General features: G+C 46.2%; 1 protein-coding gene across 1 annotated transcript in view; it reads left to right on the top strand.

Moving 5' to 3' along the window:
* Positions 1 to 22,136, top strand: part of LOC119374296 (alanine aminotransferase 1) — a 71,259-nt gene extending 49,123 nt beyond the window's left edge. The window contains exon 10 of the mRNA XM_049410857.1: positions 21,982 to 22,136. Within this exon, the coding sequence (XP_049266814.1) occupies positions 21,982 to 22,072 (91 nt within the window). The 3' untranslated portion in view covers positions 22,073 to 22,136. The remainder of the gene's footprint in view (positions 1 to 21,981) is intronic.
* Positions 22,137 to 26,745: the final 4,609 nt, after the last annotated feature.

Here is a 26,745-nt window from a genome sequence, read left to right as displayed (position 1 = left end):
ACAGCGTCCGCTTCATTTCTTACGAGGCTGGGCGATGGCCTCATGCTGACCGAGGATGATGCCAGATTGATTGACAGCCGCTTCGTAGACTGGGCTACGTAGGCCACATACTCCCAGGTAGCCTACGAATACAACAAACACCATCGCCTGATGTTGGTCTACGTAGCACTATCCAGGCCTACCAGCCTCGACGGCCTATCCGCGATGCGCAGCGCCTATAGGGGCGCCTCTGAAAGCCGCGTAGCGGCGGCCGTTGGAACCGCTGGTGGGTCGCGTAGCAGACGCTTCATTTGCGCGCGTGCGATTTGCCGCTTGTGCGCGTCCCAGATAATTACTTTTGCGGCGATAGTGTGCGCAAAGGAGCCGCACTTTATAATAGTGGACATGTGTCCGATGTCAAAGCTGTGTGGGACGACAATGTACGTCACCATACGCGCCAAGTGTTTGCCACAGACAAGCGTCAACAAGCTTCCCTACGAAGTAGAGCTCATCGTAAGTACACCGCCTTCGTTATAACGTCGCGATCAATAATGCTTGCATGCGGTGACGCGTGAACCAACGTTTTTTCCCGACACAGTAGCTTCGTTTACGTGCCATGTGTTTATATAGTAGATTTTGAGGGAGCGCTGTCGCACCGGCGTATAGATTTCACAGGTGCGGCCACGCGAAGGGTCAGCGTTGGTAAAAGTTTGAAACCAGCACGATAAACTTGTGAAAAAATAAACGATATACTTGTCATCATCGGTGCAGAAGCGCACAGTGAACATTCTGCACCGATGATCGCATTCCAGTGCCATCAATAGGTAGAATGCAGTCGATTTCGTCCAGCTCACGTGTGATTCCACGGCGCTTTTCTAAAGGAGCCGTCACCTTCCCCACATTCTCTGGCATTGCGCTTCGCGCCATTCGTTTTTCAAGAGAGCCTAGGCATCGCGTCTTATCACTAATAGCAACCTCATGTGCATTGTAGCGTCTACAATGCAGGCGAGGCGACCAAGTGTAAACGTAGTAGCGTTTACACTTGGTCGCCACGGTAATCGTTCTAACACTGTCGTAAACAAAGCGAGATTGCTTACTTTCTACGTCGTACAGCCGCAATCCACCGCCGCCGTCGCTCTCGCTCATGAAATAGCACCGGAAACCTGTAGAAGTGCGTTACTGCGATTTTTTGTGTGTGTTTGTGCAGCTGACAACGCAGCAGTTATTTTTCGACATCGCTGAGAGTCGTTAAATCACGACGAAAACACATCAATCCGTGCCCTCGCGTAGACGCTCGCGGGAACACCGCTCGCCGGGACCCGTCAGCGCTTCCGAGCCGTGGCGGCAGATGGCGTCGTCGGCGCTTTGCGCATCGCCTATACCTCACCAACGCGAAGGGTGGCTTCAGGTTCCGACATGTCGCCAGCTCTGTCCACAGACAATTTGTCAACGAAATGACCGAGGCATCCACGAATTCCAACAGCTCTACTACACCACATACTTCACTATATATATATATATATATATACATGCGTAAGAAGTTTATACAAATCTTTAGCGTCATTTTGTCACGTGTCGCTAAGTAAAAAAGTTACGCCACAGTCACCTACCCGCCGCATGCTTCGCATAACATCGACTCCCACGGTACGTGGGATCTGTGGAATTTTTCGCTAGCAAGAGAAAAAAAAGCATTACGTGCATGACGAAGCTTTTCACTTTCAAGCATGTGTAGTCTTAAATACAATGTTGACCCAGAACGCAAATTAAGGCAACAACGATGTCTACCGCGTCGTCTGGAAGTATTATATTAGCGTGTTCCACAAAATTTCGCTGCACATACAGTCACTTTTAAAGCGCTGGCCAACTGAAAGTCTCTATCGTGACAACGGCTACGCCGTATAGTCCACAGCAAACACCTTGCCTGACTGCCCGGCATATAACGACGAGCAGACATCGGGAGAAAATACAAAAGCTTCACCAAGGCGCCTGGACTTTGACACCGATGCTATGTCTCTGGCCTTGCCCATCAAAAAAAGGCCATATCCATGAAGGTCTTGCGTTTGTCCAATCTATTGGCTTTCTCTACAAGCAGTGGCACTTCAGTCAATTAACTTGACCATCAAATAACTGTGACCTTTCTCCTCCCCTTCAGGAGCATTGCTGCTGAAATGCAGTGAAATGCTGTCAGAATGTAATAGAAGCTTCCGATTATTATAGACTATTTAACTATACTGGCTAAAAAGCACGTCAAGCATGTCTTTTAAGTGAATTATTGATCTGTACTTCTTCTAGACAGGACTGAGCGAGAAGACTCCTGCTTCTCAAGCTTCGTACTTACCGGCCATTTTGATGCTGTAGTTTTAGGACGCTGCCGATCACTGTCGTATTCAAGACAGCTATGTTTTATGTACAGACTGTTATAAGGAACACTTGCGTTTCGGGTATGTCCGGAATTGGCTCTCCTGCAATAGCGTAGTGGCTTAGATCTACATAACACTACTGGTTGTTGACAGTTCTGAACCCTCGTGATAGACAAGTAACGTACACGAACAGTCTTGGCGCATCCACTAGCCGTTAGGGGGCTGTAGTAAGCAGGTGTTATTAACAAGCGAAAACGAAACTGAAGAAGACGACGGAGTGCGCGCGAGAGAGGCAAACGTGAAGCGCGTGAGCTTGAGAACGGCGACGGGCAGAGCGTGCGTGGCCAGCGATCGAGCAAGAAGCAGCTCGTTCGATCCGCGAGCTGGGGGCCATCAGACCAGCCGGGACGAGCCTGGCGTTTCCTGTGACGAACGGGTGTCACCGGGCGAGGCCTTGCAGCGTGTTCCTGCGGTGGACGTGCGAGCGGGCCAGGCCAAGCTACTGATGGTGTGCCAGATGGTGTGTCCGAGACCAGCCAGCTACCGAGTCGGGCCATGGTGCTGAGGCTGCTGGGGTCCGGCACTCCCGACTTCTGAGGGCGTGGTCCTGGCGCCACATATTCCGGTCCGGCACTACCGAATGCTGAGTGGACTCGGTGCTACTCCGGGTGCATAGTGGTCCGTTGCGGGCCTGAGCGAGCAGCTCGGGATCTGGTTCTGCCACGTCGACGGCTCACCGTGCTTCTCCTGGTGCGAGCGTGCGTCAGCTACGTGGTCGTCGGTGCCGTGAGTGACGTCTACGGAACAATAGACTCCGCACTAGGCAGGACGCGCGGATACTCGCGTAGGCGTATAGGACTGTAAGGATTGAGGCTTAGAGGGAAGGTAATTTTGTATATTAGTGTCCAGCAAGTGTATGTGTATGTTTTTGTCTTTTGATGAGTGTTGTGTATAAATGTTTTCTTGTCCTTGACTTTGTGTCTGAGGGCCCATGAACCCATCACCACAGGGGCCAACAAAATGAAAGTTGCTCATTCGAGTGCTTCCTTTAACGGTGGACCGTACTGTACGTTTGTTTGTGTTGCGTATTGCAGATCGTGATTGACGTGCTCAAACGACGTCCAATGGGAAAGCCTGTTGGCATCATAAAATGTGTGCCTCAGTATATGGGCTACGTACCCCTCCTGCAGTATCACGGCATTTTCGTGGCAAGTTCATTTTTTTTAAATTTCGACCCATTTTTAGCAAACCAAAGGCACTTTGGTCGTATCTATCTATCTATCTATCTATCTATCTATCTATCTATCTATCTATCTATCTATCTATCTATCTATCTATCTATCTATCTATCTATCTATCTATCTATCTATCTATCTATCTATCTATCTATCTAATTAGCCCCAACGTCTGGGGGCTCTCCTGGTCATCTACTGAACTTGGTGCGCACCAAAATTGGCATAGGAGGGAGTGAGTATATCACGAACACGATTGGCAAGTCAAGGCATGAATAACAACGACTTCTCTGTCCTGTACGTCATTAAATATTTCCGCCACTCACGAGTGGTACATACCCGCATACCCGCTGCCCGTGGTAAGCGGGCAGCGGGAACGCGACAGCGTGAAGGAGCTCGTGTCGCATAAAATGCGCTACTGCGTCGGCGGCGTGGTCGATGGTTTATTAAAGACGATAGTATTTCTTGGGGAACTTAAACGCAGAAATTTTGGTCTCTCTTTCGGTCTGTCCTTCTGTCTGTCTTTCTGTTTGTCGGCACGTCCCTCGATTCAGCCGCTCGGCCAAAGCTGAACCACTTGCCCAAGGGCCAGCCATCGTGAACGGTTGACTAGGTTCATACTTGTGCACATTGTTGATCAAAAAGCAAACATTACGCATATCTGAGGCGCAACATCACTAGGTAAGTATTAGGCGGTGTGTTCCTTTAACAGAAAGTACATAGATACGCAATTTTAAAGACCTTGATGGTATGCGTTTAACGTTGCGACAGTAACGCGTTTATTAAAAGATTGCCACAGCTGAAGCGATCAGCGGTCCAAGCCGAGCAAGCGCGAGCGCCAACAACAACCGTCTTCGTCTCCTTCTTTCGCATGCGTTCTTGTCTGCGCCCTACCTTGTTACAAATCACTCCCCCGCGGAAAAGGAGCCATCCTGGCGACCTAAGGAACAGGTACAGCTGGTGGGTCATATTGCGGCTTCAGTCGATCGACGTGAACAGTCTCGCGGCCGCGATGACGGCGGTCCGTAGATGATTGAACAGGCTCAGTCATATAGTTAACTGGGGATGCTTGACGTAGGACGCGGTAGTTAGTGTTCGTACTTAGGCAGTAGCTTTGTGGAAAGGCCAGGAGCGGAGGAGGGAACGCGAAGCCACACCAACGTTCCAGGCGAATACGACTGAGGAGGCAGGTTTTCGTCGTGACGGTCCTTCTGGCCCTACTCGCCCTACAATGTTACAACCCTAGTTTCTTAAGGTGCGCTGAAAATGCGACTGCGCTGAAACTTGTCTTCCTCCGTGCTCTCTGCACAAGCTCATGTTGTGTTTCGGTTTCGGTTCAGTATTTCATTGTACGAATGACAGGGGGCGCCGCTCTGGCATTCCTGTTTTACCTAACCGACGTGTAAGTAAGAGAGTTTGTGGAGAGTACTCGTTGAGTGCGGACGTTTCTTCTCCTTCGGCGCATCGCGCCAAACAGTGTGTTCGGGCTGGCCGGCGTCCCCACCGGTCGCGTTCGTCACCGCCGGTCTTCGCCTGCCGCTGCGCCGGGACTACCAGCCCGCAACACAGCACTCGTGTTTCCCGACGTATTGCCAGATGGCGTCCATATCTCACGCAGCGCCTCTTCTATCGTCTTTAAACGACATTTGCAACGAAGCACGCAGATAACGCGGCCAATTTTTTTCAAGGCCCCAGTCCCGGTGACACCGAAACTGAGCGCGCCGAGTGCGCAGAAAATGCGACAGCCGTATTACGCCGGACCGCATGTAACGAACTTCGAAAAATGGTGCCTTCCAGCAGAATCTGCTCAGGTAAAACGGCAAGTCGTCCCAAATACCCAAATGCACCGCTTACTCTTTGCATTTGCTGTTGTAGCGCTGATCTGTTTCTTTCCCACTGTACCCAAGACAACCGCAATTTCCACGTTTTTCTTTTTTTTTATTGTACAACGTAAAAACTCGGCGGCAGCCACTGCGGCGCTACCAATCACAGACAAGCGAAAGAGTGATTTGCGTTTCATAAGAGTTTAACAACAAAATGGATAAGCACTACACACCAAACGCAAAGAATAGGCGGTCCACTTGTGCATTTGAGACGACTTGCTGTTTTTTCTGACCCTATTCTGCTGCGACGTGCCTTTTTCAAAGTTCGTCACATAAACTTCCGGCATGACGTAACGCAGCTGCCACACTTCCTGCGCACCATGCGCGCTCACTTTCGATATCCCTGAAATCGGGGCCTTCAATTTCGTTGATTAATAGCTCAAATTACGTGTGCTTTCGGGGATGCTTTCAAAAATGGGTATGCCATTAAATTTCACGTCCTACAACTCTTCTCTATAAACAACGGCGTTCAAGTTAACAATAAAAAAGTTCATTAACGAGGTTTTGTTACTTTCCTTTGCATCCGGTGATTAATAAGTAATAAGAAGTGTGCTCAGGCCCACGTACTCGCAACACACACGCAGACACTCGGTGTCGGGTGTGTGAATACTTATACATATACAGTTGAACCCCACAATACCGAAAGCCCTCAAGAACAAAATTGCGGCAATGAAGGATTCTGACGTCCCAGGTGAACGTCCTTAGAGTTCAATGCATTTGCCCTCTCTGGACAGCGAAGAGATTTTAAAAAGCACTCCCGCAATAACAAAAGTGTCAGGTAGTGATGTGCAATATTTTTTTTTTCAACCCATGAGCTAGTTGGGAACCCAGAAGTTCTGAAATTGCAGCACCGCTCATTCGACAAGTCGGGCACATACATTTCCGCCAAGACGCATCGGTGCGACCATTGCCGTTTACAATCGGTCTAATGATTATGAAGCAACACGACTTTTTTTTTTACCTCTGTTAGCAACCACGTCGGCACATGACGTTTCAAGTGACGACACCCACGAAAGTGGCGTCATGCCGACAGACATTCTGTAGACTACCCCGCCCGTCACTCCGTGTGCACGAGATCTCAAGCGCTTTGCTTACGCCCAGTGTTGTTTGGCCTTTCGGAAAGATGCCGCCTCCTATTAAAAAGCGGGAAAATAATCTCCAAGAGAAGTGTAGGATTCTAGCCGAAGCTGCGAAGACAGCAAAAAGGCGGATATTGCACAGGCGTTCGACGGATTTGGTTGTGCCAAGTAGTTTGTGTGCGTGTTTTTCTATTTTCTCGACAACGAAATCCTCACGAGAACGAAAAAAATCGCTTCCCCGGTGATTTCGTTATTCAGAGGGTTGTCTGTATCCATATATGTAACATGAAGGGCAGACGCCCGTACAAAAACAAAAAGTCGCATTTATTGGACGTTTCGACCGCGGACCGGTCTTGAAAAAGTACGTTCCCCGATCGAAACGTCAAATCAATGTTTTTTTGTTTTTGTTTTTGTACATGCTCCAGCCCCTCGTGTTACTTATATGTGTATATGTATATGTATACACACACTCTACACCTGCTGTCTGTGTGTGTGTGTGCATTGTGATTGGGTGGGTGGGTGTACACAGGTAGATTTTACATGTTCGACATTACCTCTTCCTTTTACAAAACAATAAAGCACAAAGGCGTTTTGAGTTCTTCGTGCCCAGTTCTCTGGTGCAACGGAGTCTGCTTGAAAACGCGCTCTGCATTGTCTAGTCTCATATGAATTTCTCATCCTCGTGTCTTCGGCACTACAGGTGAGCTATTACCTTGATGAAGACAAAGGCTGGGCGCACAACACCGTCGAAATGCAAAAGGCTCTGGACGCAGCCAAGAGTCGCTGCGAGCCTCGATGCTTCCTGCTTGTAAACCCTGCCAATCCAACGAGTGAGTATAATTTCTTGCAACCTTTTGCACGCTACTATGTGTGTAGTCACGCACGTACCATATAATATCAAGCTAATGAAGAGTTCTTAAAGCGAAAGCGTTTCTTGGCTAGGTTGGCGAAAAAGAATGCTCGCCGCGCGTCCGCAAAACCCGTGTCCGGAAAAACGCGTGACCTCTTCCAGTGAAACTGGTCGGCGCCGGCACCCACAACAACTTGTAGCCGCGATAATAGCCGCTATAACCCACGGTAGCCGCGGATTAGTTGAGGGGGGGATCGCGCAGGACAAGGGGGAACTCCCAACTGGAAGGGAACTCGCCGTTGTCTGCCGTATCAGTTGGCTTTCAACTTATATAGAGGGATTGTCGCTGCAGCATACATACAGTAAGCCTGATGTAAACATCGGCACAAGACTCATCGGCGAAGGAGTGCCCTGAAACGTTTATGGTGAACACCCGTCACCAAACTGGAGAATGTCCGGGAAAGGGAGACTCTGGGAACCTACTCAGGGAACTAAGGTTATGCATTTGATATCCTTACATGAGTGTACGAAACGTTGACATCCTCTATGAACTCAACGGAGCGGTTGGAAAGCTTCGGTGCGCGCAGAAAGACGTTCACCGAAAAATACGACGAGACTCGTGTTCCTGCAAGGATCCGGGTGCATGGCACGCAGTAAGAGCAACCAATTTATATTCAACGACCCAAATATTTTCTAACGCGATATGGCCTCTCGAATTGTCCTAATCTTCATAGCCCAACTCGGCAACACCACTTTGCAGTGCCGCTTCGTAACAACAACCTTGTCAAAAGAAACGCTTTCGTCTACTCATCTCATAAAAATATGCTTAGGCTTGCACTGCAATTTTTATGGCAACTTTCAAAGGCGGCATTATCAGTCATAAGGGTGGGGTCGACTGGAACGTCTGGGAAATATGCTGAGACCACGTAAGAAGAAAAATACTATGAAGTGGTAGCACCAATCCGAGACGACGCTGCAAAATCTGTAATTCGTGTCACTGGCTTTTTTTAAGGTCTTTCTGTTGAGGTGTTTTCAGTTGAGCGAAATTAAAAACCAGCTTTTCGAACATCAAAATTACTACAAGACCTCACAACAATATCTACATGACTTACAGACCATCGTAGTGGATGTTATAAGTGTGCTTTTAAAATAAACTATCTTCTTAGAGGCTAATTTATTTTCAAAAGATGCGCTTGACAGGCTCTTCAAGCGTCACCATGTAAGGCATTCGTATTTCATGAATTACCGAGCTTTGTGTTTACAGGCACTGTATTATCCGAGCATCAGTTGCAGGACATCGTCCGCTTTTGCTATGAAAACCAGCTGATAATATTAGCCGATGAGGTAAGTTCCGCTCGACGTTGTGTTACAGTTCTATACCGCTCAAATTAAGTAGTCAGTATCGGCTTTCCTTGGCGTAATGTAAAGCTACATATGCCGAAAGTTATAGTAAAGTATTACGCGATATTTCAGAGTTTTGCACTGATTACACATGTTGAAATTTCAGTGAGCGCTCGGAGAGATGAATGCATCTGATTTCTGTTACACGAAATTGATTGTAACGCAGCACAGGGACACACACACGGCACAGGACGACAGAAAGGAAACGCTAACCTTAGAAAAAATGTTCATGTTGTCACGTTTCGCTAACTTTCAAAACGTTTCCACAATTCGCTGCCACGGGGGTTGCGCTCCATCAATGAGCCCCGCCCCCCTTCAATTTTGCTTATCAGCGCTAAACCATGGCAACTAGACCAACAGGACGGGTTCCATCGTTCTTGCACTTCACACGAAAATGAATACTGTGTTAAGCACATAGTTTCAAAGATCATAATAAGTAAAACTTGCTTCCTTTCTCTACGTTTTTCGCGCAGTTTTCCAAATAATGCGTTACCAACTTGCCGAACACTCTGTTCTTCTAAATTATAGAACTTGCAGCTGGGCGAGTTGGTTTATACTTGCAAGGAAAAAAATGGATGCGCGCAAACTATTGAAGCTGATGGAAGGCATTTATATCTCGACAAGAGGGGACGCCTGTGTCATTCAAACTTCCATTTCTTTGTTGGAATGTAAAACGACGTTCTTGCGTGGCCTGTTGTAATCTGCAGAGCGTGACAGTGTGTTTGCCGTTGTTACCACGTAAGTGAATGAGCATATATATTGACTGCGGCGACGAAAAATAGAGCTAGTTGAGTGTTTGCGCTCGTCCGTGTCTTCTGCGTCCTTGTGAATAGTTTGCGTGCATCCATTTTTTTTCCTTGCAATCATATTAAGTATTGTGACCGACAATAACAAGGCTTGCAATTTCATGTACTTGAAATTGATTTCATATACTTCATATACTTGATGTTATTACCGACTGGTTTAAAGCGATGGGTCAGAATCTTCACTACAATAAAGGTTCCTGTTGTGGTCAAGTAGAGTGTTGCCTTTGAAGTCACATTGCCAGAGAACTAAACTGTCGCTCGCCTGCTCCTTCGTTTGTTTTTCAGGTTTTCGAGCATAATACCTACAGCAGCAATCGTCCATTCCACAGTGTCAGGAAGGTTATGAGCGCCATGGGCACTCCATACTCGCAGATGCAGCTGGTTGTGTTTAATTCAATATCTAAGGGCTTTGCTTCAGAGTAAGAAATGTTTCTGCATTCGCATACTTCGTATTTCCTTTCCATGGGTAAAATAGCTGAAATGGAAGCACGGACATACAGACTATGCACCAGCGCTGACAGCCAACTGCTTTGTTTTATTGTGAAAACACACTAATTTACATTGAAAGGGTACACAAGAAAGGAGGAAATTATCAACACTTCTAGCCGTGTTTAGTAAAAAAGAGATTAGTTGCTGGGTGCGCTAACGCACTCAGCAACATTTTACATTTACATTTCATTGCGAACACTTACAAAACTTCACGTGCAGTCTGATCTTTGTGAGTGCGTAGGACAATGGTCTCTTTCGAATCTGAAACCTCGATTTTAATACATACAGCATTATACAGGCAGTCTGCAGAGACAGGTGCGGTATAACACGTGGCTACAAATACATAGCGCTGCAGCGGGAACCACTAAAATGTAAATATGTTTTTTTTTCTGTTTTTTTTTATCGCCAGTTAATTGTCATTATATACGATCCAATCAATTCTGCAATTCTTCAAATAAGCGAAGCAAGGCGTCTTCAATTTAGTGATGATATATTACTGCCTTTGTGTTTGTATTAATCCGATCGCAACACTGACCATATGACATGTTCGAATAACTTTGTGTAACGCGATAACGGTGTCTCTTCTCAAACAGGCTCGGGATACAAGCAGGGTACTTCGAGGCCGTCAATCTCGACTCTGTTGACCGAGAGAACTTACAATGCACACCATGGGCAACCCTGCCGCCCATGTTTTCTCAGGTAGAGTAATCGAAATTATAGTGCCTAGAACATCGAAATGTTCCAAAGCATGGTTGACATCGTGAATAAACGCGCAAAATTCATTGTCCTCACAAAACGGTACCCGCTCCAGTGGAACCGATATTTTTATTGTCACTTTGATCTTTTGCATAGCAGAAATGTTCACAGAACTTGTTTTCTATGATAGCTTGGCTTGGTAGTAACGGGATCAATTGTGCGACATGCCTACATTATTCGGCAAGCGGTTACAACAGTCACAAAGCGCAAAAGAGAGAGAAAGAGAGAAAGGTTAAGTTAAACGCAAGGAGGTTAACCAGAAGGAAGTATTTCGGTTTGCTACCCTGCACTCGGAGAGGGTAAGGGGGGATAGAAAACACGAAGCGCAAGAAAACTTGATACAGGTATTTGCAAAACGCATGATCCAAATATGCAGACGATAATAGCAGACAAAACAACAATTTATCCAATTATAACACTTATACACAGTAAATGAAGTGTTTCATGGACAACAAATACATTGCCAGCAGCTTTCACATCATTCTGTATAGCATTCAAAGTGAGAACGCCGTAAAGGTTATGAGCCTTCTACTGTAGGCGTTTCTGGCAACCGGTAAATTGAACCAGTTATTCGCTGCAGCTGTTGCACAGCGCGCCGATAACGTAAAGGTGCTTAATGAGAGGATGTTATCGTGTTGATTATTCCAGGTACAATATTAGCAACACTGAATGCGGGAACAGAGTCCAGCGAAAGTACACGCATCTGTTGAAACAGTTGCTCTGCGATATCTCTCCTGTTTGAAAATGTAATGACCCCCATTGCCCCATTTTGTAACTGGCTATTAAATATCTAGTGCGTTGAATATGTACTGCCTCATGAATGCATGCAGTTGTTCAAATGAATATGCACGAATGCGAAGTACAGGATGCCCAATACCTTTGTGCTGAAACATTCACGGGCTTGTGGTAACGTGTGGCAACCATATGCTAGCTTCGAATATGTCTTACCTATACGCGACTGCCCGTTCACAGCTGAATCAAACGAGGCTCCTAAATACATAAACGAGGCTACTCTCTGCAACATTGCAGCCTCTAAAAGCAAGTTCAACCTCCCAAAATCGAGCTCGTTAAAGCCACATATTTAGTTAGTTTGTAGGTATTAATATTTATAGTCGGATACAACTTTAGGATTCCGCGGCACTTCCTCCTCAAAGGCGGATGCACACAAGCCTGCACCAATGAGCGCGCCCTCCGGAATGACGTCATGAGCCGGCCGGCCGGCACCCCCTCTCACCCCCTTCGGGGAACGTTGCCGAGTACATGAGCTGGAGTCGGAACTATTTATTTAGTCTAGAAGATCTGCTGCCGCGCTTCGGTCGCTTCGGTGGGACCTCTCTGGATTCTTAAATCGCATCCGACTATATATGTGGTTTCGTTTAAACTATGAATGAACTCTCTGTAGCTCCTTGTTAATTTCATCTTCGATCTCACTTAAGCTGCCACCAACAAAGATTAGTACCGTATCGTCTGTGTTCATTAAGGGTCCTGAGTATAATAAAGAAGAGGGTAAATCTTTACATACAGTGAAAAAATTCAGGAGCCCTTCGCCTGTAGGGGAAATGGCGGAAAGCGAAGCATGGCGTGGGCACTCCTGACCTACTACTCTTCTTTCTATCTTTCTTTCTTTCTTTCTTTTAAATGTGAAATATTTGTTAGCAAAGCAAAACACTTTGACCGTTTCTATCCATCGATCTATCAGCTGCCTACGTCTGGGTGCTCTCGTGGTCGCCTCCTTACCTTGATATGTGCCAAAATTGGCATAGAAGGGCATGAGTTTATGACGAACATTACTTGCAGGTCATGACATCAATAACACGAGAAGCCTGTCAAGTATATAACGAAATCCTTTACCCTAGTCTCGTGTTGTACATACCCGCGCACCGCGGGCCGTCGTAGGCGGGTATATGCCACAGGTGATTGACCCAAGCACTGTGAGGGAATTGAAAGTTTTAACGCGAAATTGCCTCCGTGATCGGAGGCATTGCAAGCTTCCTGCACCTCGCCTGCCTTTGCACTGCCTGCGTGATTGGCCCACCTTTGACCAAGCGACGACGCCATTGGATAACGTCGTCATGTGACGTCATGGTGACGTAAATGTTTGCCTTATGTGACGTCATGTGGTGTCGTCATCACGCGGCGATGATTTTGACGGTGACCGTCGGCATCACTCGTGTTGACGGTGACGGTCAATTTTCGCGTCTGATGAGGCATCTGAGGCTTCGTCTGAAAAATGCTCGTTGTAAGTGCACGCAAGGACCGCTAGTACTTATTAGTACCATTTTTATAACTCTTCGTTTATTTATATCTCGGTAAAAATTATCTCAAACGTTCCATATATTGTAGGAGACTTTAATCCAGTGGAATTAGTTATTCTCGTTTTCCTAGCATGTAGCATAAAGAGTGTGCCCTGTACCGCTTTGGCGGGTGCCCTGTACCGCTAGACTGTGTGCCCTCTGTCACTAGGCCTGTGGCCCGTACTGCTTTGGCTAAAAAGCGTCTGTGATTTTTGCGTCACAGGTGGCTTTGGACTGTGTGGTCAAACCTCCACTTCCAGGAGACGCTTCGTATGAAGCGTTCGCTAAGGTGGGTTTTATGCTTTCCTCAAAAGACACTCAAAGGTACAGCCGAAGAATGGTTGCATAGGGAACGTCGCGAGACTGAACGTTTCGAAAAAGGGTGTAGTCTTTGTCAGTGCACCAACTACCTTCCTTAGTAGCATTTTTATATTCGCCTGACTCACTCTCCCCCAACATCAAAATATTGGACGAGAAAGGCAAGCTTTAGCGCGAGCATGGGAAAGGAAAGAAGCGAAAGGAGTGAGATATTTAGATTGAGCGAGGCAGAGATGTTGTAACAGACTTCGAATCGTTATTGGATGGTAAGCAACGTCCATAACAGTGCGCTGGAAAGGACGACGACAGAGACAGAGTGTAAAGAGTGATGACTTCATTGTTGACTACATTTCTATCTTTGTCGTCGTCCTTTCCAGTTTTGCGCGCTGTTGCATACGTTGCAAAGAGCCGACTAGCCGAGCAAGCAACCATTATTGGTAAGGAAGGAACAGGAAAAGATGTGTGAGGTTGGCGAGAGAAGTCCGAAGCAGTTTTGCTGTAAAACGCTGACAGAGGTTCAAGAATGACCGTGCGTTGTCCAGCCTACACCGTGAGCTTTCATTTACTCCATCGCTTCATCAGAGAAGACAACTAGGCCAAAGTAGAAGCCACAACTATTGTCTTTATTCAATCTTCATTGTTTCTCGCCTAATGGTTCTCTCGATACTCAAGGAATGCAGATCATTCATCGATAACATGTTTCATAAGGCTTTATAGGTCACGGTGCACAACAGCCAAATAACGTGATATTTTGTTTTTAAGGCGATAGCCATAAAGTCTAGGTTTCAATCTTGCGGTGAAGAAAATGCGATCCGAAAAAGCAAAGCAAGTTCCTCCGCAAGTGAAAGGTGTACAACTGCGGAACATTGATTCGCCTGTCTTTTACTTGTGTTTATCTTGCGTTTACGAACTCTTTGCTGTTCTTTTGTGTTCTTTTCATGTGTTTATCTGCTTCTTTCTGTTCTTTTCTAATGTTTTCATGTGATTATGTGATATTTTATGTCCTTTTTTGTTATTTTCTTGCGATTCTCTGATTTGTTTTGTGAATACTTATTTTCTCTTCTAGGGTAAAAAAAAAACGCAGATCCCACAGATCCCACGTACCGTGGGGAACGATGCGAAGCATGCGCGGGACGGTGACTGTGGCGTAATTTTTCACATTGAGCGAAACATCACGGAATGACGCTAGAGAAATGTTGCAGTGGTATACGCACACTCATGTGTTGAAGAGTTGCATATGTATTACATAACCAGCTGTTTACAGTTGCGTAACGATGCCAACAGCAACATAGGTGTTACTGACATCAGATGCGGTAAGCTGATATGTAGTGCCTATATTCTTCAATACTGGATAGCGCGAATCCGAACAAGACAAAGAAGGAATACAGATGCGCAGGACAGGCGTTACTCGCAACTAAGCTTCATCCAGGAAAGTTTCCCTAGGTATATACAAAGCCGAGCGGCACGCGCAGGCGCACTGCACGTTTCTTACAGTCACCGTTGCAGTTGTTACAGTTATGCTTATACTTGTCCGTTATGACGGAGAACCCGTATGCACGAATCCGTGTTCATGTGTGGAAGGCATTCTTGACAGTTCTTGAACAAGGTCATCATCACCGTGATCAGTGACCCCAGCAGCTGGACCGGACTTGTTATCCGGACCCTTTCATAATCGCGGCTACGAGGGGCCTAAGTGCAGTGAAGTGCGAGCTATAATACAGCTGGTAGAAATCCTGGATGCCTCTTACAATGAAAATATCTATGATGTCTTCTGCCTTAGACGTGGCAGCGAGGTCTTTTGATGCCCCGTCCACATCCAAGCCGTCTTTCATGCAGTATAAGGACCAGGCGTTGTTGGGTCTTGAGAAAGCAATGTTGAAGTCACCGGTAATGATGAGAGGCCTAGTTCTCTTCGCAGATTTATTGTAGGAAGCATTGATCCAGGTTTTTGCGTGAATCCACGTGGTTCACGTAGCGCACCACGCGAACGAGTGTATGGTAGTTGAGCGTCTTCCAGGGCTGTTCTGTCTTCAGTTTCCCCACTTTCCTTGCGTCCACCGCGGTGGTGTAGCAGTTACGGTGCTCGGATGCTGATCCAAAGGTAGCGGGTTCGATCCCGGCCGCGGCGGTCGAATTTCGATGCAGGCAAAATGCTAGATGCCCGTGTACTGTGTCATGTGGGTACACGTTAAAGAATACCAGATGGACAAAATTTCCGGAGCCCTTCGCTACGGCGTCTCTCATAATCATATCGTGGTTTTGGGACGTAAAACCCCAACAATTATTATTATCACTTTCCTTGCGTGTAAGTATGTGTGTGTTCGCGGTTACTGTGTTGGCTGAGACTCCGTATCACCTGTGGCACATACCCGCAAAACATGAACTCTGGTATGCGGGTATGTGCCGCACGTGACTGGGAGAAAGGGTTTCATCACGTACGCGACAGGTATTTTGCGTTATTCATGTCATGACCAGTGGATCGTGTTCGTCATACACTGATCCCCTGCTATGCCAATTTTGGTATACTACAAGTTATGGAGACAACCTGGAGAGCGCCCAGACATAGATAGATAGATAGATAGATAGATAGATAGATAGATAGATAGATAGATAGATAGATAGATAGATAGATAGATAGATAGATAGATAGATAGATAGATAGATAGATAGATAGATAGATAGATAGATAGATAGATAGATAGATAGATAGATAGATAGATAGATAGATAGATAGATAGATAGATAGATAGATAGATAGATAGATAGATAGATAGATAGATAGATAGATAGATAGATAGTATTCTTTCTACAGTTCTTTTACTGCTTGCCCCCTCCGAGCGCGGTGCGTCTAACTTTCGGCGTTGGCGTTTCGCCTCCGCTTCTCTCTTCCGTAGGTCTAACTCCCTACGCTGGCGTTTCGCTGTCGCTTGGCTGGCTCGGACAGACGAATCAGCCCTTCGGCGACGCTGGCGTACACGGAAAAGCAGGCGATGGCGTCCCAACCATGCGGCCAGCTCGGCTTATATGCTTTAAACGTGGAACTTGCGTCACCTCAACGCAATGCAGGAGACGACAAAAGGGCGGTCCCTTAAACTGCTCCGCAGTTAAAATGGGAACCGCGCGAGCTGTCCGTCTACTTCGTCCACTTCCTCCTTGCGGCGGTTGCGTGAGTGAAAAAAAAAATTTAAGAAACACGTGAGATCGAGCTGCGCGCCCATTTCGTCTCGGTGCTGTTCGCACGGGAGCTGCAGCGCATTAGGACCGTGAAGAAGGGTAAGAGGCGTGCCTCACACACGGTCCTGCGGCGATGATTCTGCCAAGCGTGCAAGGTCTACATGGAGGGAGACACGCGAGTCGCGTTCGCTTCTATAGCCGGCAGACATAGGTAGATAGATAGATAGATAGATAGAGTTCGTGCGCAGAGTTCCTCTTCAGGGGGGCGAAAGGTCATTGCAGCCCCCCCCCCTATTAAGTCATTTTATGGGGCATGCTTAGCGCCCCCCCACCCCCTCCTAGGTGACTAGGGGGGCGTCCATCCCCCCCCCCTGCCCCCCCCCCCCCCGCGCAGACCTGTGCCACCAAAAATCACATTTCGCTAAATAAAGCTGGGTCTGTCTGTCTTCTATAAGCGGGTACAACATTAGAAACCTACAGTATTTCCTCCTCAAAGGTGGATGCGCACAATCCAGCACCGCTGGACGCGCAATCCGAATTCCAGCACTGGGGCCGGTAACCCCGCCTCCGGATAATATGGCCGAGTGCATAAGTGAGACTATTTGTTTACGCGTGGAGATGATCAGCTGCCGCTCTTCCGCCGTCTGGGCGGTGTCTATCCGGAAAAGAAAGGTTGTATCCGACTATAGTCGGGGTCTGGCCCAATTTGGCTGCTTCTGCTCGCTAGGCGGTGAGTTGTTGAACTGTTTTCGGATTTCAAGAACTCCATTCCACGGTGTCTGTACATGGTCGCTTGTACTCAGCGCTTCATTCCACATCGCTATGTGTACATGCTAGACTTTCACCTCCCATTTTTATAATGTTCTAAGCGTACCCAGTAATTTTTAGACGTCGCGCGGATTATTCATGTCCCAGTAATATTTAAAACGCCTAGGTAGATCTACGGATGCTAATTATTTGAATGTTTCTTAGTAGTTGCTAGATCTTCATGATAAATATATTGCGTTTAACACGGCCGTATAATACTGCTAAATAATATTTGTAATAATCTTAGTGCGTGTAATAAAATGTATTGAGTTTCTTCAGAGTGCCTCAAGATCTAACTTGTTCGTTGCATTGTCGATTCGTAGATTTTTGAAGGCTTCGCACAAATATGCTGAAACACTAGGCATGTATACTTCACCGCAGCTTGTGTGGAATATGTAAAAAATCGCAAACTATGAATGACACGGGAAGACGTGAATAGTGAAAAACCGATCACCGTGCTCCTGTCATTGCTTGGTTTAAATGCATAGTAAGAAAGCAATTATCTTCAGAAGGGGCAGGAACAACGTTTAGTAAAAGACACTGCATTGTTACTTGCGATAGTATTTCCGTACATGTAAGGAAATAAACTTCTGCGGGATGTCGAAAAATTCCGGTTCACGGGTTCCTTGCGTTCATGTAAGCGCAATATATACTATAGTACAACACACTACCGTCTTAAATGCGAAATTTGTGTCAAGAAGGTTCAGGCCCACCGGGGAAGCAGACTACACCATTTCCGTCCGTGAACTTTCCTAATTGATTTTAATTTTGCAAGGTATGAAGGATAATTGCCAGGCCTAAAAATAATTTAACTCTTTTCTATCCTCCTCGACCAGACTAGTACGCACGTTGAAATGTCCAGTATATAGGACCAGTACTGTACCCGCGTTTATGTAGTTGTACTCTAGCGTTAAATAAATCGTGAAATTTGGCAACGCATTTCAACTTCTCCTACGCGTATTCATCGTCCATGCTTCGAAAAGTGCGTTTTAGAAAATGTTGCGTAATCAATCCGGCAGGGATGAATGACGATCATCTACTGTGGCATTTAATAGTTCCGCGTGTTCCTACCACGTCGTGACTATATTTGAATGCCCACACGTCTTTGAAAGAACAGAATTGAAATATTACAAATATGTAGATATCAAGATAGTACGGTGCATTGAGTGATAACTGACTTCAGCGCAACTTCACCAAGTATAGAAAATGAGTGACCAAGGATGCGGATAACGCATACTGTTCCGTAGTTTAGAGGTTTCTTGCGTATTTAACGGAAATGTGCGCATTGTTTCATGTTGATGACCTATGGAAATGTCACTCTTGCAGGAAAAAGCATTTATCCTCGAATCCTTAGCTGAACGTGCCAAGCTGGCGGAAGAGAGGCTGAACGCAATTGATGGAATTTACTGTAGCCCAGTGTACGGCTCCGTGGCTGCCTATCCCCGCGTGACAATTCCAACCAAGGCTATCGAAGAAGCTCAGGTAAGAAACAGCCAGGATTCCCCGACTACTCAAAGTATGCTCACTTTCTTCTTTCGACCGTTTCTTTCGGAAAATATTGCCAAGTGATCGTGACGTTGAGGAAGGAAGCAGTGGGCGTGTTCAAGACGAACCTCTTTATTTGGACGAACTTGTGCCCGGGAAACAAAAAGTCAAAGTACAAGCAATACGCGCTCTACACCGATAGCAGCGAAAAGAGCGTCGGCCGTCGGTAGTCTCGTCAGCTGCAAAGTGCGCCAGCATTTATTCAGCGCGAAACAGCGAGCCGAGAAGGGACAGAATACGAAAAGAAGCACACATGCAGAGCGCTGACTAACAACTGAGTTTATTATCACTAGGCGAGCAATGAATAGGAACACATATGTGACGTCACAGCACCACCAAAGCGGAACGTCCCCACTGTTAGGTTTTTCATCAGTACACTAGCACTCAATGCTCGAGGAAACAGATTTCTTTTTATGAAAGGCCAACAGAAGCATAGCTGACACATTCTTAATTTCTTTCATGAATTTCGAAGGCTTCCGGAAATTCTCGACTCAGCCTCTCAGCCTATCCGAATACCGGCCTATCACTCTGCACTCTTCGAATAAAGGTCGGCATGCGCAGTCTGCAACATGCCGGTGAGAGTGCTTTCGGTAGAATTTCGGACATCGCACGCGTGTTCATGTGGACGATCATTGAGGCATCGTCCCGTCTGTCCTACGTATACATACGAGCGTCCACAAGACAACGGGATCTCGTACACCATCTCGCCCTTTTCACGTATCAAACGGCTTCACGTGCTTCTTGGCGCATAGTTTTTGCGCAGGATCACTGCAATTAACATGTTGGCATAGGCTACTTAACTTGGTGGGAGCCGAAAAAACAAGATCTACGCCCGACCGCCCTACTATTTTCTTGATGGTGTTTTTTATGACTGCTCTTTTCTAAGATAGCAAATGTTTCTATGAACGTTTATACTTTCGGCTCTGTTTATCTCCCTCTGTTTTTGTTAGAAGCCTCCTGACGTTCAGGGCTATTTGTTTTGCCTTGCTAACCATATTAATGTCAGCTACACCGTGCGCTCTTCACTGCGATATGTTGGATGTACGTGTACAGGCTGTTTCACAAGTTAGGGGACAACTCGGAGCGCATTCCAATGTGCTTCGGGTTTTCCCCTAAGTGCGAAACAGCCTGTACATAGCGAGCCATCATCATGAAGCAGTGCTGACCACCTATGCTTGATATGTGGAGCAGGAATACTATTTCTTGCATCTGCACTGTATGAGAGATGCGCTCGCTGATGTCAAGTATTCATGTTCTCAGAACACTGTCCTGCATTGGGCGTTAATAAGAAACGCTGCAATTTATTGTGATGTTCCTTACTATAGTGGATAGTTTAAAAGGTTTGCTTTTTGCTGCATAATTTAGTTAATGCGTTCTTGCATATGTACCTACTCAGCGCCAGAATAAAGAAGCTGACATGTTCTACGCCGAGGAATTACTACGCAGGAAAGGCGTTTCTGTGACGCCGTGCTCTGGGTTCGGGAGACTGCCTGGAAAGTTTCACATGAGGTGTGTAGCATAACCGCAATAGGAAAACTGCATTCGATCCTGCGGGATAGGGTAGAAGCAGTTAATCATGTACCTATCACAGAAGCCATGTGTGTGAGCGTTTAGTCGACGTTTATTAATAAGTGCGACAACGCACAAACACGCTAAAGGTTTCTGTGTACTGTGTTTTTCTCATTACATGTCGCAGCACTCACCCCCCAACTCTTGTCTCGATGGGTTCAAGAAACGCTTGGGTATAAAATGAACCGATGTATACGCCACAATAGTTTTAATGCAGTAATTATAATAAAAAAGTCGACACGTGCAATGCTCGTAATACTCTGCTCACCATTTTAGGGCACCAGCTTTAAATCAGCCAAAAAAAAAGACGTTTGTGAACCACAAATACCTGCACAGAAAAAACTTTATTTAGGCGCGGAAAATTGATATTTATTACACTTCGTCAGAAGCCGTCAACGCCTTCTTGCACCAACGCCCTGTCAAAAGCTTCAGGTTTTCGTCCACTATAGCAGCGCTAGCTCACGGTCGTCGCTATAGGGATAACTTTTACGGGGCGCCGTGTAGGCACAGCAATCGCATTGCTTCTGCGGAGCGGGGTCCTTCAGCAAAACACTCAAATGAACTTGCAGGGCTTAAATTATAAGTCATTCTGTTATATAAACAGTGTAGCCAATAAATATGAATAATGGAACACAACTGTCAAGCTGCGACGAAGCAGGTTTTTCTCTTGCCACCTTTTTTCCGTTTTATCGTGTAAACGAAGGACGAAAAATAAACTTGATGATTGATTGATTGATTGATTGATTGATTGATTGATTGATTGATTGATTGATTGATTGATTGATTGATTGATTGATTGATTGATTGATTGATTGATTGATTGATTGATTGATTGATTGATTGATTGATTGAACTCATAGTCTGGGAAGTATCGTACTTAGCCAGCCTGTGCGTTTACGTGCGACCCTGGTTCGATAAATCTTGATCCAAGCTTCGTGATTCTATTTTATACCACCGCGCGCTTCGGCTTGGCAGTAATGTTACTCGTGATTTCGGTATATTCCTTGACTGCTAACGTTCGCATTGGCCTCTCTCGTAAAGCCTCTTTTTTTTTTTTTAAGGAGTGGCCATTAGCGATCCTTTGTCGCTTTCGTTCTTCCCAAGAATAAGATATCATCAATCCCATTCAACTTAGCACGTAGCAAATATTTTCGCAATAACAGGACCAGCTATGTCACTGCACAGCACAGTAGGCAGCCTACGCATGCAGCAGGCTGTCACCCGCCAAATCAAATTTCTCTTTAAGTCACGAGCTAGAATTGCTTCACCAACTGGAAGCTGTAATAGGGAACTCTGAATTAATAATAAATGTCCCCACATACTAAACAAAGTGCGATAAAAGCACCGGTCTCCATACTTCCACATTTTTATTATGGCCTGATTTAAAGTGCCACCATTCCTGTATCTAATATTGTTCTTTTTTTTACTCTCACAAGCAGGATCACGATACTTTCGCCAAAGGAGCAGCTGCTTGAAATGTTCGATCGGCTGGAAAGCTTTCAGAAAGAGCTGATGGCTCAATACTCCTAACAGTGGGCCATAAATAGAGCATTGTATACATAAATAATCTTCACCGTCACTAAAGAATAAAAATGACCCAGCATTTTAATTTTTTTGTACCGTTCAATGTTACGCTTGCCTGTCACAAAGTTCACAAACACGGGCCTCAGTTGTTCCGACCTGCCTCTGTTCAGTTCTTCCTGACGTCACATTTGCGTCAACGCCCGCGCGGCTGTGATTCAACACAATTTTCTAAAGAACCCAATGAAGGGTTTCTCCCACCACAAGTCCGATTTTCTTTGTTGGAGAAAGAATGCGAATATTTCCTCCTCTGGCATGATTCATGATCGACCCGACTGACATGATCCAAGAAGCACGCAGAGTACGAGAGGGTTTAAGGTTTTGGAACTCTCACAATTTAAGAGGAGGGGGGGCGGAGGGAGGGGAGGAGCACTTTGCCTGCTTCTAGGCCTGGTCAGCTTCCAATTGCTTATCCTTGCAACAGTCGGGCTTGCAGATTTCACGCCGCATGTACAGGGTCAGAGGCTGGGTCCGAGCTAGTTGGTATTGTGACATATTGAAACCGGTGAGCGCACCGAGACAGGGACAGTGAAAACTACAAGCGCTCTGTGTGTTCTTTTCACTGTCCCTGTCTTGGTGCGCTCATCGGTTTCAATATGACATTGTACAGGATTGTACACAACTAAGGTGAACACCTCCTAGTACTGAAGGCCTCGTAGAAGCTGACGTTTAGTACATAATTCGGAAATTGTTGTTGCGTGTATTGACACCCTGATTAGACGTCACATAAAGAACATTTCCCTCGAGAAGTAGAATAGACGTTCTAGTACGGCTTGAATAATGATGAGGTGTTCACGTAAGATGTGGTCCACCTGGTAGACTATGAAAATGTCCAGTATTTGGGGAGTACCTATTTCTGCCACACAACTACAATCGTTATCTGGCCTGTTCGCGTTTCTTTCTTGAAAACCAGGCTCTCGCCACTTTCCGATCAAGAATGCTATGTAACACTGATAGCGCGCACGCCGTTAGTGACCGGGAAGTGCCGGGACCTCAATGATAACTCAAGAAAAGTACGCGAGGCAGATGACGATTGTAGTTGTGTGGCAGAAATACTCCCCAAATACTCCATTTTTTCCTAAGGCTCTGTTATACTCCAGTGTAACGTCGAAGCGCGCGTGCGCGCGTCATGGCGACGTTATGTCAGCAAAAAATTGGCCGCGTATCTGCGTGCTTTGCTGCAAATGTCGTCTAAAGACGATAGAAGAGGCGCTGCGTGAGGATATGGACGCCAGCCTGGCAATACGTCGGGACACATGAGCGCTGTGTTGCGGGCTGGTAGTCCCGGCGCAGCAGCAGGCGAAGACCGGCGGTGACCAACGCGACCGGCGGGGACGCCAGCCAGCCGGAACACGCGGTTTGGCGCGAAGCGCCGATTGCAGAAGAAACGTCCGCACTCAACGAGTACTCTCCTCACACTCTTTTATTTACACGTCGCCTGGGTAAAACAGGAATGCCAGAGCGGCGCCCCATGGCATTCGTACAGTGCAATACATAACCGAAACACAACAATGAGCTCGTGCAGAGGGCACGGAGGAAGGCAAGTTTCAGCGCAGTCGCATTTTCAGCGCATCTTAAGAAGAAGGGCATTTAGAATTACGTATGTATGCATTTTCTATTAAAGGAACACACCACCTAATACTTACCTAGTGATTTTGCGCCTCAGATATGCGTAATGTTGCTTTTTGATCGACAATGTACACAAGTATGAACCTAGTCAGCCGTTCAAGATTGCTGGCCTCTTGGGCAAGTGGTTCAACTTTGGCCGGGTGGCTGAATCGGTGACGTGCCGACAAACGAAAGACAGAAAGACAGACCAAAATTTCTCTTCCGTGTAAGTATCCCAAGAAAGGCTATCGTCTTTAAAAACAGCCCTCTATATTCCGGCGTCGGCTGACCTCACTCGGGCGTCGATCGGCCTTCGAATAGATCCTGCTGCATTTCGCGCCAGACGTACGTGGCCGCGCTGGACTCTCATGTACAGGAACCTGCTTCGCGGGCTGTTTCTTCGGTTCCCGACAGGTGGCGCGGCGCGTTTCTTCGCCTTACTGCGCATGCGCTCTTCGAGTTGCGATCGCACCGATGCGTTGGAGACGGCTCGGCTGTAGCAGAGACCAATTTGCGCCTGGCGTAGCGTCCGCCGGCTCGACGTGACGAAACGCAACGTCCTCGCGGGAGGTCCCCTGACAGTTTCTAAAAATTGGGACCGGCTCATGCTGTATACAATATGTACGTGCATTTTCTCGACCATGTCATAACAATCAGTAAACTTGAAACATGAAATTGAACTCTAAGCGCTCATTATTTTCTGTACCCATCGTGGAGCTCCGAAGCGGCAGCTTAATCGCAGTTACTGCCACTATTTTGGGATGGCGTGGCACTAGGCCATACAATAAACCACGGGTCTTGTCTTCTTCAAGGCATGGAACTGATTCCAGCCTCGAAGAAGACAAGTCACACTTCTCGAAACGCCGGCTCGAGCACCCACCCCCTTAAATGGGTCAGTGTTTCTATGCGGCCTGCGTCTCGTTATGCTTATGGGGCCATAAATCTCCGAAACAATCTCAGAAATTAGATGTGCTACGCATTCATGGTTAATGTTTAAAGGTGAGCTTATAGTACGCAAAAGCTCACTTCAACAGTTTACCGATGTTCCACGGTAGCGACAACGTGGCAACTTGCGATAACCACGCTGAAGCGGCAACCATGGGCCCCGCCATATTCGATAACGATAAAAGTTTAGTGCACGGGAGCATTACGTACGTTAAACGCGCCTTATATCGTACAATAAAATAGTGCGAATAAACCGCTGAAGCCGAATAACGTTCTCTAGCTTGCGCTGTGATGACGAAGTCATATGATTGCATGCTTCATATTTTGTATTTTGTGCTATTATAAGGGTCTTTCATTAAAAGATAACGTTAGATATGCGTGTTTTCAAAACGAAGAGTCCATGAGCTTTCTTTTCCTTTTTGTTTTTCTGCGGGTGACCAGCGCAACAAATTTCCGAGAGCACAAAACAGCGCGCCGTTGCACTCTGGTGCTCTCGACGTTCAACAAACACCACTAAACAAGATGGGATGAAATTAAGGTGGATACACATTGTAAATCGGCCACAAAAAACGCACTGATGACAAATTGTCCGACAGGCCGTAACTTATGCGGCGGGTATTGTTATTTGTGGCCTTGCGACATTCAGAAAAATATTCCATCCCTTGATTCATTCATTTATTCATTCAAATATTCATTCAGTCATGAGCTTCCTGCAGCTTTTCTGATCCTCCAGACGTCCTAAAGCGACGCAACCGTGTAATGGCATGTAGACAAGTAAGGTGGGTGGGGGGTCCCCCTTGTAGTACGTAAGGTGGTCCTCTTGAAATACAACTCAGGAGTTGACGCTTGCCGCCTACATGTATTGACCGTCGACTAAAGGCAGCTGGCATATGTAATCATCAGTACGAAAAAAGCAGGTGTATTAGGCGTTGGTGCGTACACCTGCTACCCCAATTTCCTTGGCTGCCTTCAAAGAACTCGAGAGCTTCCTGCTACGCACTGTCGGGCTCCAAGAAACACTGAAGTGGCACTCAGAATTTCCGCACGACGCAGCGGCACTTTGTACGTGCAGAAAGCTCCTATTCAGTTTATTACGGATGCTGTATTACAGACGAGCCGTAACTGCACATTCGCCGCACTTACATGCGAGCACCAGGAGCGAATGATGTGAAAACGAAAATGAAACCGCGCATCAGTCGAGCGAAAGTTATCTTGCATAGTAAGTAGTTCATTTGCCTTTGCCAGTTTACTTTGCATTTTGCGTTGTTTCTAGGTCAGTTTTTTCGCTGTGATTCTTATAAACTATTTTTTTTCTGTGATCTGATGCGCATATGCTAGACAGGCTGCACCTGTATTTTTTTTATTTCTTCGTTTGTACAACAACTCAAGATCGTCTTGGTGCTTGCGGCAAAAGATGACATTAAAAAAAACGTCACCTGGTACATAATACAAAACAAAGTATCACTGATAAACAAAAGAAATAGACAGTAATAGAGCACAGAAATGCTACTTTAACATAACACGAAATAATTCATGACATACAGAAATAATATAGAAGCAATGATAGATAAACAGTAGCACAGACCTATCGACAGTAATGGCATTACATAACACAAATTACAACCAAACAAAATAAATGAAATTTTAAATTGATAAACATTCACGAATTCGAGTCATAAAAGTTCACGAGCATCACAATCGAGAAAATATTTGTTGGATTGCTTGCTGAATGCTACAAGTGTATGGTATGTAGTAATGCATCACATTAAATCCTGGTGGGTATTAACAAGAGTTGGGATTTGCCATTTTAATGACTGTAGTCCGTAATTTGTACTAGTCTTTAGGATAATGAATGCCGAATGTCTGACGTCGTACTTAGGGGAAATGTTACTGTAAGTGGATAGCAAATCTTGAGAATCGGCTGTGTATTGAGAGAAAATGAGCTCGGAGAGCTCGTTTTTTCTCAATAGCTTATAGTGTTGAATCGAGAAACCCGAGACAAAGTAGGTTTGGCGCTGCAGAGTACTCATTAGGCAAAGCCGCTGCTTTCTTTGGGGAGCGTGGATCGA

The sequence above is a fragment of the Rhipicephalus sanguineus genome, chromosome 11 (genome assembly GCF_013339695.2).
Source record: "Rhipicephalus sanguineus isolate Rsan-2018 chromosome 11, BIME_Rsan_1.4, whole genome shotgun sequence".
Taxonomy (NCBI): Eukaryota; Metazoa; Arthropoda; class Arachnida; order Ixodida; family Ixodidae; genus Rhipicephalus; species Rhipicephalus sanguineus.
Note: the sequence above shows the minus strand (reverse complement) of the source record. Positions and strands in the feature narration are given on the sequence as shown.